The sequence below is a fragment of the Mya arenaria genome, chromosome 4, assembly GCF_026914265.1.
Source record: "Mya arenaria isolate MELC-2E11 chromosome 4, ASM2691426v1".
In the NCBI taxonomy this organism is placed as follows: Eukaryota; Metazoa; Mollusca; class Bivalvia; order Myida; family Myidae; genus Mya; species Mya arenaria.
Genome location: NC_069125.1, coordinates 79,644,667 through 79,660,662, shown reverse-complemented (window position 1 = coordinate 79,660,662; position 15,996 = coordinate 79,644,667). Strand labels below are relative to the sequence as shown.

The following is a 15,996-nucleotide window of genomic DNA, read 5'->3' as shown; positions in this document are numbered from 1 at the left end:
GCTTTGACCTTGCATGATGTCGGCCCGAGGTCATCATCAAAGAACTTGGTGCAGGGCTTTGACCTTGCAGTTCCGCTTCATTTCTCCAACACCCATTGAAGGCCATAAACAACACTGGATTCACAAAAAAGTCATGTTCTACTAAACAAATCAAAACTCCAAATCTGGATTGAGCAAGCGCAATGTCAAGGTAGCAGTTTGCATTGTCTATCGCTTCCATGTTTTCTATATCACCTGGAATGATTTATAAAGTGTTTAGCGCATCTACTGGCTCTACTAGTTCTAGATAACCTTTATCACTCAGTAGGAACCCTTTAAATCACACTTAAACACTCTTGTTTTCTCTTAGAACACAGAACACTTTTTCATATGTCTCGTGTCTTCGCGGGCTGCATCCAAAGAGAGCGCATGCGCAGTCTTTTGATCGCACCGTAAGGCTCTACAAAACGCCTCCTTATAGTCGGCCGGGTTACATACAACTAAGTGACAAAGCGTCGTCACAACATTTATCCTGGATCACATGTTTTACCCATCAACATCACTTGGAAATCCTACCATTTTATGTTCTGGAATATAGCAAATAGTCAATCTGCCATCTTGCAAAAGTGTTGCTTTATTCAATCATACTTTCATTTTCTCAACTACACTATAACCAAGACAAAACATTAATTTCAAAATTAAGGTAATTGTATAAGTGTTTGTCAAATGTGATCCTACGCATTTTTATTATTGAACGTGTTAACAGTTTGTCAAAGTGATGACGGTAAATATCTGTAATATACAGCAGTATGTCAGTGGTGTCCGTATTTTTTAAATACACATTTAAATGCCTTAGACGAAATATGACCTATATGTACATGTACCTCCAAGGTTTACTCTTCATGTTTATTTCTAATGGCAAAAACACAACTTACATTTCAATAGGAGTTAATATGTACAGTTAAATGTTTCAAAGTTCACAATTACGTTTCATGTGATATAACTCATCACATCACTGTATCTCTCTCCATACACTTGTTTCCACGGTCATCTCCCCTTCCATGACAAGTCCAGTATCTGTACATAAAGTACACCACAACTCGAGTGTTAGCCAGCATGTTCCTACGTCTCCCAGCAAACTTTGTGCTGGCTTGTCACAATGTGTTCAAGCCAAAGTGTTAGCTGGCACAGGATTTCCCTTGAAGAACTTCACAGAACAGGACCCCATAAATGTCCCCTACATAAGGAAGTCGGTAATGTGTTTTTCCACCTTAGCCTTCTTGCTCGACTTCTTCCCTCCACCTTCAGCCTTCCGTTTACCTCCCGCCTTATTGCCTCCTTTGCCTCCTGCAGCTGGAACCAAGGTACAGGAATTATGAACAGAAGAATCACACTCTCAGAAAATGAACACATGTATGATGTCTTTGGCTATCAATTATCACTGGGCAATATGCATCAACCCATTGGGGTCAAAAATCATTTATCAATTCTTTAGAATTAGCAGAAATGTTTCATTTATCACAAATGTAGGTTAACTATACAGTAGCCTTAATAAGCACTGCCAAAATAAAACTGTGTCATATGTACTTCCGTTGGAAAATTCTCAATAAAAAAAATAATGTTTTTATGACTGATAGACATGTTTTCACATGCTCAATACACTGTAAATCAAAAATATCATTATTCCTGAAACTTTTACACCTTGAGTATCTATTATTGCTTGATTTATCATTTAGAATAGAGAGTTAAGCATAAACTGCTGCCCTTTAGTTGAAAGGTCATTTTGGAAAAACAGTCATGGTGGACTGTGCAATTTTTAGAGTTTGTTTTTCAAGTGGAGAGATTTTCTTAGGAATAACTTGACCCCCCTTTTATATTGGCTTAAAAGGTAATTTAAAGCTTGTACTTTAAGAATATATATGTTTATCATAGTCTGCATTGGCTCGAAATGCCTTTAAATGTTGTCTAAAAATAATCATTTCACATTGAATTATAGAGGAAATGACAATGGTCGTGTGTAACCTAAAAGGGACCAAACTGCTTTGTTTAAAAGTGTCATTTTTGGCAAGAAGACACAGACTATCAGATAGAGCTAGTTTTGGGTGTATTTATGTATGAAGGACTAATCGAAAGTGTTTTTCATAAAAAAATGCAGGGACGGGTTTAGTTACAGTAGGTTTTCATTGAAGGGTTACCATTGTCTTCCTTAAGCCACATCGAACTACCTGCCCACATTTACATGTAGGCAGGCCTTCAAGTGACCAATAACAAAAATGTAGGAAGATTTTTTCTTAAAAGTAGAGCAAAAAGTAGGGATAGTAGGGCTCTTTACTTACCTGTTTGGATGCAAATAAATACTACTAAACCTATTCAATTGTGATGTACATGTAGTTATCTTTGATTAGAAACCAGTGCTTCAAGAGGGATTCAAGAACAGGATGAGGAGATGAACCTGGAATTGGTGTATCTGACTTGTCAACGTACACCACTCATTCCCATCATAGAACCTCTCTTACAGCACTTGAGACCTACTGCATCAAACTAATCCTACAGAAACACTAGAAATGGCTTCTTATTAAAGTCAAGATTTAGATGATTTCAATCAATGCATTAAGTTAAAACTTTTGTATTATTTCTCAAACTATTTTCACAAATCAAAGGTAGGGATAGTAGGGTTTTTCAAGAAAATGTAGGGAAAAGTAGGAAAAGAAGGGTCCTCTTGAAAGGCTGTGTAGTTAATTCTGCCAACAACTACTGACCTGCCTCCTTTGCCCCATTCCGTCTGGCATATGCAGCGGCCATCCTGGCGATGTTCTTCTTCCTGGCCTCATCATGGTTCACAATGGGTTTGGGGTAGTCGCGGCCAATGATGCAGCCACACTTTTCCTGTACTGCGCGGGGCGCAGTCCACGGCTCGTAGATATACTTCTCAGGAAACTTGCTCAGTTTAGGTATGTACTTCCTGTTGAGTATGCAACAACTTCAGACCAAAACACCAGGACATGATGATCAAAGATCCTCATGAATTCAACCAATGACATCAATGCCATATAGTATTCACATTTATTTTGTTTAACATTTAAAAAAATCATATCTAATATTCATGTAAATTGTAGACTTCAATTCTACTACTATGTGTGAGATTGAACAAAAGCAATTCTTTAAAACCACACAACTTTGATGCCCCACCTGATAAAGTCTCCATTCTTGTCTGTCTTCTTGCCAAACACGACAGGGCTGTAGACTCGGAAGTACTGGTGGAAGAACGCGCTGGCCGACAACCAGAGCCAGTTGCCTGCATTCAGGCTCCAGTCTGCGTCTGGGAATACAGGACAACATTAACAACTACAGCTATTACAGAAGTGACGAAGACCCCCACATGCCGCCTGAACACAAATGATCGTCAGAACACATTTAAAAGTTGCCATAACTCCATCAATATTAGTTTGAATTTAAACTTGACCTGTGTATAATGGTGTTTAACACTGTACAAAAAACATTTCAATCCGCCAACTTCTTCATGAGTTACTGACAGGACACAGTATTTGTATTTTTGGCAAATTTTAAGATACTACATGAGACTGCATACCAAATTATCAAAGGTCTAGGGTTTGCAGTTTCAGAGAAGATTTTTAAAGATTTTACTACTAGTATATAAGTTTATTGAAAACTTGTGATCCCTGTGGCGTGGTCACTTTTAACCCAAGGGACATCATTGAACAATACTGGTAATGGACCACTACCTGAACCTGCACCAACTATAATGGGTCTGGACCATGTAGTTTCAGAGAAGATGTTTAAAGTTTTTAAATGTTGAATCATTTATACAACCGTTTGAATTTGCAAAAACACCTTATCCATCAAATAATTTTGACAGATATATTGATAAGCATCATAATGTTATATATGTGTACCAACCATTTCAGGGTTGGATTCTACCTTAAATTACTTTGAATTTTCATTCGGCTTGCATGAAACAACAAGAGGCCCACCAGGCTCTACTTGCATGGCTTTTTTGTTCATTTTCTACCCGGAACATGTATGTATGGGTAAAAGGAAACATACTGATAGTTTACTTCAAAACATTTGTGCAAGTTCATTTGCGCCACCATTTTTCTCTTAACATATAACATGCAATGTGAATATGGAGGCTCTTTTGATCGCAATATTGTTGCCAATTTCAAGGGCCATAATAAATACCATACTGTTCAAAATTAGGTAAGATGAGATAAAAACTAGAGGCTATATTCTGTTCAAAATCTCAATTATAACAATTTTGTCTATTTCAAGGGGCCATAACCCAGTCATGCATGGGCAGACCTGGCTGTTTTTCAAAAGGAACTATGATTAAGTCAATTGTCTGACTACTGTTTATGAAGTAAACATCGAATAATAAATGGAGGCTCTATTGTGTTCACAATCTCAATTATAGCAATTTTGACAATTTCAAGGGCCATAATCCAGCCATGCATGGGCAGATTAGAGGGCCATAATCCAGCCATGCATGGGCAGATTAGAGGGCCATAATCCAGCCATGCATGGGCAGATTAGAGGGCCATAATCCAGCCATGCATGGGCAGATTAGAGGGCCATAATCCAGCCATGCATGGGCAGATTAGAGGGCCATAATCCAGCCATGCATGGGCAGATTAGAGGGCCATAATCCAGCCATGCATGGGCAGACCTAACTGAGGGCCATAATCCAGCCATGCATGGGCAGATTAGAGGGCCATAATCCAGCCATGCATGGGCAGATTAGAGGGCCATAATCCAGCCATGCATGGGCAGATTAGAGGGCCATAATCCAGCCATGCATGGGCAGACCTAACTGAGGGCCATAATCCAGCCATGCATGGGTAGATCTAACTGAGGGCCATAATCCAGCCATGCATGGGTAGATCTAACTGAGGGCCATAATCCAGCCATGCATGGGTAGATCTAACTGAGGGCCATAATCCAGCCATGCATGGGTAGATCTAACTGAGGGCCATAATCCAGCCATGCATGGGTAGATCTAACTGAGGGCCATAATCCAGCCATGCATGGGTAGATCTAACTGAGGGCCATAATCCAGCCATGCATGGGTAGATCTAACTGAGGGCCATAATCCAGCCATGCATGGGTAGATCTAACTGAGGGCCATAATCCAGCCATGCATGGGTAGATCTAACTGAGGGCCATAATCCAGCCATGCATGGGTAGATCTAACTGAGGGCCATAATCCAGCCATGCATGGGTAGATCTAACTGAGGGCCATAATCCAGCCATGCATGGGTAGATCTAACTGAGGGCCATAATCCAGCCATGCATGGGTAGATCTAACTGAGGGCCATAATCCAGCCATGCATGGGTAGATCTAACTGAGGGCCATAATCCAGCCATGCATGGGTAGATCTAACTGAGGGCCATAATCCAGCCATGCATGGGTAGATCTAACTGAGGGCCATAATCCAGCCATGCATGGGTAGATCTAACTGAGGGCCATAATCCAGCCATGCATGGGTAGATCTAACTGAGGGCCATAATCCAGCCATGCATGGGTAGATCTAACTGAGGGCCATAATCCAGCCATGCATGGGTAGATCTAACTGAGGGCCATAATCCAGCCATGCATGGGTAGATCTAACTGAGGGCCATAATCCAGCCATGCATGGGTAGATCTAACTGAGGGCCATAATCCAGCCATGCATGGGTAGATCTAACTGAGGGCCATAATCCAGCCATGCATGGGTAGATCTAACTGAGGGCCATAATCCAGCCATGCATGGGTAGATCTAACTGAGGGCCATAATCCAGCCATGCATGGGTAGATCTAACTGAGGGCCATAATCCAGCCATGCATGGGTAGATCTAACTGAGGGCCATAATCCAGCCATGCATGGGTAGATCTAACTGAGGGCCATAATCCAGCCATGCATGGGCAGATCTAACTGAGGGCCATAATCCAGCCATGCATGGGCAGATCTAACTGAGGGCCATAATCCAGCCATGCATGGGCAGATCTAACTGAGGGCCATAATCCAGCCATGCATGGGCAGATCTAACTGGTTTAAGAAAGGAATCAAGCTATGGATAACATTCTAGTGCATAAGTTTGATTGAGATACAATCAAAACTGTTGACTTTACCGGGAAATTGTATATGGACACACGCACAGACAACATACACTGTGGCATCACATGAGCTTCAGCCATTAGAGCTAAAATTAAATGCACTTGCAACTAAACATTATCTGACTTTGCAGAACTATAGTTAAATTTTCTAAGTAACAATAGTAATACTGAAAGCTACTGGATAGTCGTCAAACCAGGGATATACATACCAATTAGATACTCTTCAAACACTCGCTGGCCATGCTCCCAGGAGACCCAGAGGTCCCCACGTGTGAGGAAGCAGGCAACCGCATGTCGACCCAGGTGGTGGATCCACCCCTCCAGCCGTAGCTGTGTCATCATGGCATCAATGAATGGGTAACCAGTCCGGCCCTGGAACATGGCTTATACCTCAGTACTTCGAGTAATACACATGCAAAAGGTCTGTTCGTTAAGTTCATGGACAGGCTTTAATATAATATAAATAGTTTATATGATATGTTGGTATAAGAGTCATCTATTTTGGATCATTTAAGAAACTGATTGTGTAGATATGACTATATCGTGTTCTAGGCACCATTGCTAGGAAACACAACTTATCATAAAATTGTTATTAAATAACCCTAATACCTCTTGAAACGTTGCACAAAATTTGAATGTGATCAAAGTTGTAATGTTTTTATGGGATCGAAAAACTCATATTCGTAACATTAACTCCTCACACATGATCATTATTACATTTCATAGGAATGTATAGATGATTTATCCTTATAAGATATAAATTTTATCTAGTTCTGACTTAAAAATGAAATGCTTCTGACTTCGAAACTATTTTTAAATGAACAAGAGTTTTCATCAGCATTGCATACCCCAAAGAAACTTACATAGTAACTAATAAGACGTGAGAAAAACAGAAGAAAACATCCAAATATGAGGTTTTAATAACAATTTGCTGATCTTTGTAACATCAAAATGTAAAATGATGAAGAAGTCACACAATAAGATAAAGCAAAGCAAAAATATAGACAGATTACAGTCTTGGAAATATCCTGCATTATTTACTTCCCAACATGACCAGCTGCATGCCGTTAAAAACTGCACATAGGAAGGCTTCCAATCTACATTTTTGAATGAAATTTTCAATATTTCTTCATGATAAAATGAAGAACGTGTTGTATATGTTATCTTGTTTACATTAATCATTGGTGGAATGACTTTGCTCCCTTTAAAAAACTTCACAAACAGCCCAACTATTAGACTAAAATATTTGTTCAATAAAACATAAAACACAAATCAATTTCCCCTTCCAATATTACAGTAAGTGAAATGTAAAATTTTAACACAATAAATATGGACAAGCACTCACCATTTTCCATGCCTCAAGCCACTCTGTGTTCTCTTCCCAATCCACCTGTGTGCAAACTTGGTTCCCCTCCATCTGGTCAAAGTTTGGTGTGCCGGCGCCAACTGTCGTGAAGAACTCCCGCCATAACAGCTGGCCATGTAGTGACACGGGCGGCATGCTGTGCTTCTGTTCATACATACATGTACACAGTGGATATCAAGAAAGTAAAACGTAAGTGTATACTTTGAGTTTGATAAGTATAAATGTACATGTACTGTGATGTACATCTATATCGAAATTAAATAACAGAATGGTGAACAGAACACAACCATCAATGGATCAAGAAATAAGCTAATGAATGATTATCTCAGGTTTAACATGGAATGAAATGAAAACAAAATACACGTGCAAATCTCACACTGGTAAAGAAACTAGGGGAGTAAAGGCTTCATGCATTGTTACCTTCCCCTTGTAGGCATCAACCAGTCCGTAGTAGAAGATCCTGGGTGAGAGGCAGCCAAACTTGAGGTATGGACTGAGGACAGTCGTACTGGGCTCCAAACTGTTGGGCTCTGTCTTGGGCTTCTCAAAACTGCACACCCAGTTCTGGTTCCAGATAAGCAACAGTTACATTTGTTTAGGTAGAAAACATATATATATATTATGGAAATTACCATTCCTTTGTGTTACATTGTGAAATACTTCACTCTCTGCTTACATTTAAGGCAAGGATTGGACGAACTCAACAACAACAACAACAGAGAAATCTTTCTTCTGTGTTAAGAAATAATACACCAAAAATACACTTTGTACATATAAAGATATGGCAGTTTGTTTTCTTTGTTCTGTATTTCAACTGAAATCGGATATGAAATAACTTATTTTGCAATCATTCTAGGCCTAAAAAACATTTTTGTAATTTTTTGTTTAATTCATTTTTTACATATTCTTTCTCTACTGGTAAACCCTTTGAAATGATATGGGGTCATCAGGCATCCTTAATTAGTTGTACATAGCCTACACTGGGTGGTAACTACTCACAGTCTTTTTAAGCATGGTGTCCATCCTGGCGAGAGCATGGGATTCTCCCCCAGGGAAGAGGCAGGGCCCACAGTCTGCAGGGTCCTTTCCCAGGTCAGCCAGGCTGGGCACTCCATATTGCTTGTCATGCTCCTCCTCTAACACTGGGCTGCAGGCTGTGGGCAGGCAAGTATTGACTTCAGTTACAACAAATAACAGGAAACTCAAAGAATGGAGTAGTTGGATTTTGAAAGCCATTACATACCAATAAGAACATCACACACAGATGCCAATGTTAGTATGTTTGTCTATTTGTATGTAATTCTGTTTGCATGTTAGTCTGCTTTTCTGTTATTTTGTTACTCTGTTAGTTTGTTTGTTTGTTAGTTGGTTACTCTGCACTCTGTTTGTCTGTTACCCTGTTAGTTTGTTTGTTTGTAAGTCGGTTAGTATGTTTGCCTGTAAGTATATTTGTTTGTTAGTTTGTTTGTATATAAGTCTGTTTGTTTGTTAGTCATTTAGTCTGTTTTTCCTTTAGTCTGTTTTTGAATGTTGGTCAAGTTACATAACTCTTCCACTGTTTCAGCCGTAATGACTAGTTAACCATTATGAATGAAATATGCATTGTTATAGTAACTATCCATACAAAGTTTTATAAGTCAACATTGTATTTTTATCAAATAGCTTCATCTAGCACCAATGTGGCACCAACATGGACACTATGACAGTACACTGGCCCTTTCCTTTCATTGAACAAAATCTAGCTATAATAATGAAAATAATTCAGACAATGTTATAGTTACCTTTGAGAAGTTTCTCTTTGATCTCTACTGGCTTAGGTGGGGGACCCAACTGGGAGAGTACAGTCTGTAACCGCTGGTATGTGAGAGGGGGACTCCCGCCATTCTTCGCTATGGTCCTTAAGTCACAAGTAATCATATACATTTACAAGGATTTTTGCAAATGCTAATTCTGACTAACCAATCAATAATCTATGTATATTGGACAGAAGAAAGTCCAATAAGATTCTTTTGATGTAAAAATATGTTTATTGTAATTTCGAAATCATCATGATTTCCATGACAGGGCAAAATGAAGGTCACTTTTCACTAATAACACACAAGGTTACTTACATTTGTGTATCATACAGTGTATGGGAGACACATCTTGTGACCTTCACTCCAGCCCCCTGAGCCAGCCTGTCTATCTCCTCATCCCTCGAGACAGCGTACGGCTCTGTGTCCACCTCGTACGTGAGCAGGGTGATGCCCCAGTCCTTGAACAGCTTTGGGAACACATCTGCTGGTTTCCCGCGAACCACAAACAGCCTACAGTTGTAAGGTCATGGACAATGTTTCAAAACTGCAGCATCCAAGACAGACGAAATGAATTTATCTGCTACCAGCTGCTAATAAATTTAATAATCAAAAATATGAAATATTTAATGCTTTATTCAATGGCAAACCATTAGTTTATTGACCAAATTTAATACATTAAGGATTGGATAGGGGTATTGCTTTTTTCTGAAGACACGAATTGCCTCTTCTAACCCTGCTACCTTGAGTTGTATTTCTGGAGGCTGTTGTCAAGATCCTTAAGTGCCTGGAGGAGGAAGCGCCAGCGGTTGACTCCCACGTTTGCCTGGGTGGCGAACCAGGGATCAAGCACAAACACAGCACGCATGTGAGTCACCCCGTCACATGCCGCCATCAATGCAGGGTTGTCATGGAGACGGAGACCTTTCCGGAACCAGTGGATAGACCTCTGTGCCATAGTCTTCTTCAATCCTAGACATGAAGCAAAAAGTCTGGGAGACGATGGCCAAAGAAGCTTGTCATGATTATATGGACCATAATATCATTTATATGCTGACTGGTGGCCATTTATATAAAGTCATGACTTATAAAAATCTGCACATGAATGGTCACCATACCAAGTTGAATTGTGTTGAAACTATCTGGTAAAACAGTATTCCAAGCTTGTTAGACGCTTCTTTGCTCATAAGGCTCCAACCAAGTCTTAGACTTGCGTTCTTTTAAACCCAACACATTTACCTCACTGGGTGTGGCTGGTGAATTTACTAAACAGCATAAACAAAAACTAACTACTAAAAAGATAAGTGGGTTTCTTCCGGGTACTCTGGTTTCCCCAACAACACAAGACCACACTCATGTAACAACATGCCAATGAGAGTGATTAATATAATGTTGTAAAAACTTGTTTCACAATCGTTATACGTACATGTAAAATAAATATAATAAATTCTAAACAGATAAATATGAAATCTTTCCATTCATTGCAAAAAAAATTTGCATAAAAGCAAATAAAACACATGTTTTACCACTTAATTTCAACCCCTGTCAATTTTCTCTACCAGACACTTTCGTTTCAATTTTGAGTAGGTTTTAATGAGTGATGACAGCAGGACTACATGACTATAAATGGCGACAGTCAACATGTAAACAGCTATTGAAGTGAAAATGCTGCAACTGCTAGTAATGTTATCTGCTTATCATGACGGGTAAAACAGGTGTTTGATTTACTTGAATTAAATGGGACTTTTTTGTACTACATGTCTATAAAAATAACATATTTATCTTTCAAAACAGTCAATGCGTTTTTAATGAAGAAATGCTGTTACACAGGCCTAAAAAAAAACATTTGGTTCGGGTTACCCAACCCTACCTACGGAATAAGCGCCGACCCTACCGTTTTTATAGTCAGTTTGCACAAAAAATGAAAAACTAAAAAAAAATAAAAATAATAATTTCTTTTTTTTTTAATTGCTTTTCAATGTGTAGTTTAAAACCTTAAATGCTTATACAGGAGATAACTTTAACACCATTCCCCAATGATGAAAATAACATTCTTATATATATAGCCTAATAAAAAAAAAAAAAAAAAAAAGCCTACCTACCCTACCTATTTTTGAAAAGGATGTAACCCTAACCAAACAATTTTCTTTTTTAGGCCACACAGTACATTTAAATAACCAGCAAAGCCAGAATCCAGTCTCAAATGTGTTGAGTTTCAAATGGATTCAACTGGATCCTTCTGAGCGAGGAAGAGTCTAACACTCTTGGACTACATAGATGCTTAAGTTAAATGATTTCATCTTAGCCTCCAACATACCCATAAGCTTATAATTGCCCCCAATAAGGATGGCCTGCTGGGCCCCCATTGCATGTACATGTAGCTACATATTCATGTTCATCTTCTTCACGAATATTACTTCAATGCTGTACAATTCATGTGCGCAATACTCCAAGGCTGGTTATTATTTGGAAAAAGAGAAATATAAATGAATTAACTAAAATCACTCTTAAGAATAATTCATATAGAATCAGAACATTCATAAATAACACAAACATGTCATTCGAAATAGTGCATACATGAATCATTATAAATATACTTACATACAACATCAGGTGTGTAGAAATAAATTTAAATAGCAGGGCATAGCCCTTAAGTAGGCAGGGGGTCTGGGGACCTCCCCTGCTCCCTGACCAAAAATGTATTTAAACCTTTTTCAAACAAAAACTTCCAGTCTTCTAGTGCATGTTTTCATATTTATTTTCATTCAGAAGCACATTCATCATGTAAATCATGTAAATATACTGATTAAGTCTGTAACAGTGAACCATAACAAAAATGTTCTGTACTTGAATATGATACTGAATCTGAGTATGACAGTGAGGGCCAACTTATGAACCTAATCACTGTCATATTCAGAATCAATTCAATACCATAATATGCTAGCACTTCTCTCCTAATAATATCTGTATTTTCTTTTATACCAATGAAAAATTTGGACACTTTTTGATGTCAAAAATGTACAAAATTTCACTCAACGTACATGTCAAATTCATCAAAATAACAGATTAATAATGGACATCACTTTATAATGAAGTGTAAATGTTTATAGGACTGACAGAAGGCCATAAACAAATCTACATGTAACTATGTGTGAGCATGTCATAATTGTAGTGACTATAATAAATGTTCACTTGTAGCTAATTTGGTTAGAATGCTATGATAGTGTTCTAGGGGTCATAGGTTCGATCACAACACCAAGCACACCTTTCCTCTCAAGCTAACTTTACTAGTGTCAAAAGTAAAAGGCAAAGTGAATACATTCAATAAAAGTGCCTGTATCGGTCTAAAAAGATTAATGGGGGAGTAGGCTATCGTGGGTTTGAGCGCCACACTGGGCACACTTTTCCACTCTATCTACAATAATGAGCCATCAAGGATACTCTTTTATTACTTTGACATTCCTTATGTATCCCTGTCTCTAGTCTGCCATAGTAAAAAAAATCGTGGGAAGACTCATTGTGGGCCCTTTAGTAGCTACAATAATTTGCGATCAGGGATACTTTTTTACTATTTTGACATTTCTTATGTATCCCTGTAACGCTACAACTCTCTACCATTTAACACCGGGATAAAGAATATACATATAGTAATATTATGCATCGATGTTGTATAATAATGACAACATTGTTTAATGTATACCCGACAGTGATCTAAACTGGATTGAATTTGTCATTAGACGTTATTTCACATAAATATATTCTGGGTCCCGAATATACATGTACACAACCTGTCAGATTTGTCTTGAGATTTTTAGATATCGGGATACATGATAAACAATCAACACATGTAAGTGTTTTGTGATATCTGAACATGTTTTTTGGCATAACGACATGAATAAATAAATATGTGTTTAATAGTAGGCAATAATGTTTTTGTAGAAATTTGAATTTATAACGGAGATAACTTTAAAATTGTTGCCGCGAGGATTCTTTGGGCAAGGACCGTTCGCTACTTTTTGCTGGTATGGTGGACGTCTCGAGTCTGCGATGGTTAAAAAAAATCATCAAAAGACTAGTTGACTGCCTTTTAGGTGGACTAGCCATTTAAGTGGACTATTTTTCCGCTCAGGTTAAGCCAAATAAGAAAAGGTGCGTTTCAGGTAACGCTGCCAAAAAAAAAAGGTAGGTATTTTTTTTGATATATCGATTTCAGTAACTGTTGACTCAGACTGTACCAAAAATATAAGTCATCAATTTTCAGGTTTATCAGCAGTTTTTAAACATATTCCATGCTTCAAAGGAAATAATCTTTATTTGTCTGGTTAAATACTTTGACAATGATGGTTGGATTTCAACTAAGATATGGTACACCACTCTTTTATTATTAAAGACTTTCCAGGAACGGTTTTACTTTTCTTTATGCACCCTTTTGCTTTCAATCACCCGCTGTAGTATGCTAACCTGCCTGTTACATAATTAAATGGAGAGTGGGACAGCAAATTTACCATACAAGCCATCAGCCAAGGAAACCTCAATGCTGTCAAGAGGACCTGGTGGTTCAGGTTTGAAGAACAAGTAGCATGCAGGTTTTATTGCCAAAATTGCACACTTAAGTCTGACATATCAATCCGAAAGTCAGTATCTGACACATTTGTATCTGACAAGAAAATAAAGTTCAAGAATTGAAATATACCTGTCACACAAGCACAAACTTCCCGTATTTCACCTTAGAGTTTGGACACTCTAAAAATTCGGACACCCATTATTAATTTCAAAAATAATTTATTTTGCATACTGACTACCTAATTTTCGGACATCCAAAGGACATCGATTATGACTTTTACAGTTACTAAGTCTCACAGACAAAGATTATTGATCTTTATCAATCAGAAGTCCAACTCTAATATAGCCAACTTTTCGTATACATTTCTTAACAAATGTTTTTCGTACCCAAATCACATTTTTTTCAGGGAAAAATAGGTTAGGGCCGGCGGGAAAAAAATAGGGTCGGTCGGGTAACCTGAAACAGACCTATTTTTTTATTTGGCCTTACTTTTCATTTCATATATAAAATAAATAACTATTAACACTGATGAGTACTGCAACATTTAAAGCTATTAATACTAAATTATTAAGCCTGGCCCAGTCCACCTAAAGCCGCGGCAAAGACAACACCGATGCAACAATATACCCGTTTTCATTTCACATTCAACCTGACACTTTAAATTGAAAAAAATCAAACTGAAAAAAAAACAAAAAACATAAACCTCCTTCACTAAATAGATAAATGAAATTTCTTTAATAGGGATACTTACAACGTAACTTAATATCTTATTTTAGTTTGTCGAAATGTGAACGTTACGTAAATTAGAAATGAAACTTTGCAAATAAGGGAAATAACTCTTTGTGGTTACATTAAACTAGACACTACTTAAATGCCAAACTCCGCGCAGTGTTACTTCCCTTGCAGTACAGTAATCACTGCCTTCACAAATATCACGTGATGATAGATAAAACGGCACGTGATTGCAATTTACAAAATGGACGGAACACCTTTAAAAGAAATTCCAGCAACATGTTTTGTCTTCCTCTGCAAGAACATGCCGCCAACATTCGATTTGTCTTGGTTTTGCTTGCAATCCTGGTTCAAAACGTTCGATACATGTCTGAATAGCTAACAACACATCCATGTTGATATTGTAATTTGTAAATCCTACTTTCAATTTGAAAAAAGACCGAACATTTCCGAATGTTTTTTTTAATTGTTATTTTTTTATAAAACATATTATGCCTATCAACTGGCGTAAAGTAATTATTTAAGAAAGGATATAAGAATAAATATATATGATTAAAAAAATGCCATTAAAAGTTTTCATCCAATTTTGGATGAAAATCTTGTGGTGGCAGTGATTACTGTACTGCAAGGGAAGTAACACTGCGCGGAGTTTGCTTAAATGCCAGTCAGTTTCCTACACAATGAACTCCCCTGGCTTCAAAGTAGATAACACTGCGTGGGACGATCTTGACATTTTCACTAATCTTTAGAATAAAGCTAAGAAATAATGTGTAAGACTAGAATAATTAGGTGCTGTTGAACGTTAATGGAATATAATTATAATACATTGTAGGTTACCGAAAATCTCAAAATAAGGGAGTACAATGGTGGCAAGGGGGGGGGGGGGGAGTGAACAATGGTGGCAAGGGGGAATTGTACAATGGTGGCAAGGATTGAAGTGTACAATGGTGGCACGGGGGGAAGTGTACAATGGTGGCAAGGGGGGAAGTATACTATGGTGGCAAGGTGGGAAGTGTACAATGGTGACAATGGGGGACTTGTACAATGGTGGCAAGGGGGGAAGTGTACAATGGTGGCAAGGGGGGAAGTGTACAATGGTGGCAAGGTTGGAAGTGTACAATGGTGGCAAGGGGGAAGTGTACAATGGTGGCAAGGGGGGAAGTGTACAATGGTGGCAAGGTGGGAAATGTACAATGGTGGCAAGGGGGGAAGTGTAAAATGGTGGCAAGGGGGAAGTGTACAATGGTGGCACGGGGGGAAGTGTACAATGGTGACAAGGGGGGAAGTGTACAATGGTGGCAAGGGGGGAAGTGTACAATGGTGGCAAGGGGGGAAGTGTAAAATGGTGACAAGGAGGAAGTGTACAATGGTGGCAAGGGGGGAAGTGTACAATGGTGGCAAGGAGGAAGTGTTCAATGGTGACAAGGAGGAAGTGTACAAGTGTGTTAAG

At 38.4% G+C, this 15,996-nt stretch overlaps 1 protein-coding gene across 3 annotated transcripts; it reads right to left on the bottom strand.

Moving 5' to 3' along the window:
- Window positions 1–606: 606 nt before the first annotated feature.
- Window positions 607–15,189, bottom strand: LOC128229651 (cryptochrome-1-like). 3 transcript variants are annotated; one of them, XM_052941429.1, is made up of 11 exons: window positions 14,566–15,189; window positions 9,994–10,222; window positions 9,569–9,763; window positions 9,239–9,354; window positions 8,457–8,611; window positions 7,878–8,021; window positions 7,437–7,601; window positions 6,301–6,463; window positions 3,169–3,298; window positions 2,739–2,941; window positions 607–1,332 (listed from the first exon to the last, which is right to left on the bottom strand). In XM_052941429.1, the coding sequence occupies exons 2-11, from the start codon at window positions 10,206–10,208 to the stop codon at window positions 1,217–1,219; spliced, it is 1,602 nt and encodes a 533-aa protein (XP_052797389.1). In that variant the 5' UTR covers window positions 10,209–10,222; window positions 14,566–15,189; the 3' UTR covers window positions 607–1,216. The 3 variants fall into 3 exon arrangements, with proteins under 3 accessions (XP_052797389.1, XP_052797388.1, XP_052797387.1); XM_052941428.1 differs by having other exon boundaries at window positions 14,804–15,189; XM_052941427.1 differs by lacking the exon at window positions 14,566–15,189 and adding an exon at window positions 11,568–14,519.
- Between the last annotated feature and the right edge of the window lie 807 nt (window positions 15,190–15,996).

Coding starts and splice junctions, on each gene's coding strand:
- LOC128229651 (XM_052941428.1), bottom strand. CDS start 14,852: ATGTTCTTGCAGAGGAAGACAAAACATGTTGCTGGAATTTCTTTTAAA. Junction 9,355..9,568: donor ACACTGTATGATACACAAAT/GTAAGTAACCTT, acceptor TTGTGACTTAAG/GACCATAGCGAAGAATGGCG. Junction 6,464..7,436: donor GGCTTGAGGCATGGAAAATG/GTGAGTGCTTGT, acceptor GCCATGTTCCAG/GGCCGGACTGGTTACCCATT.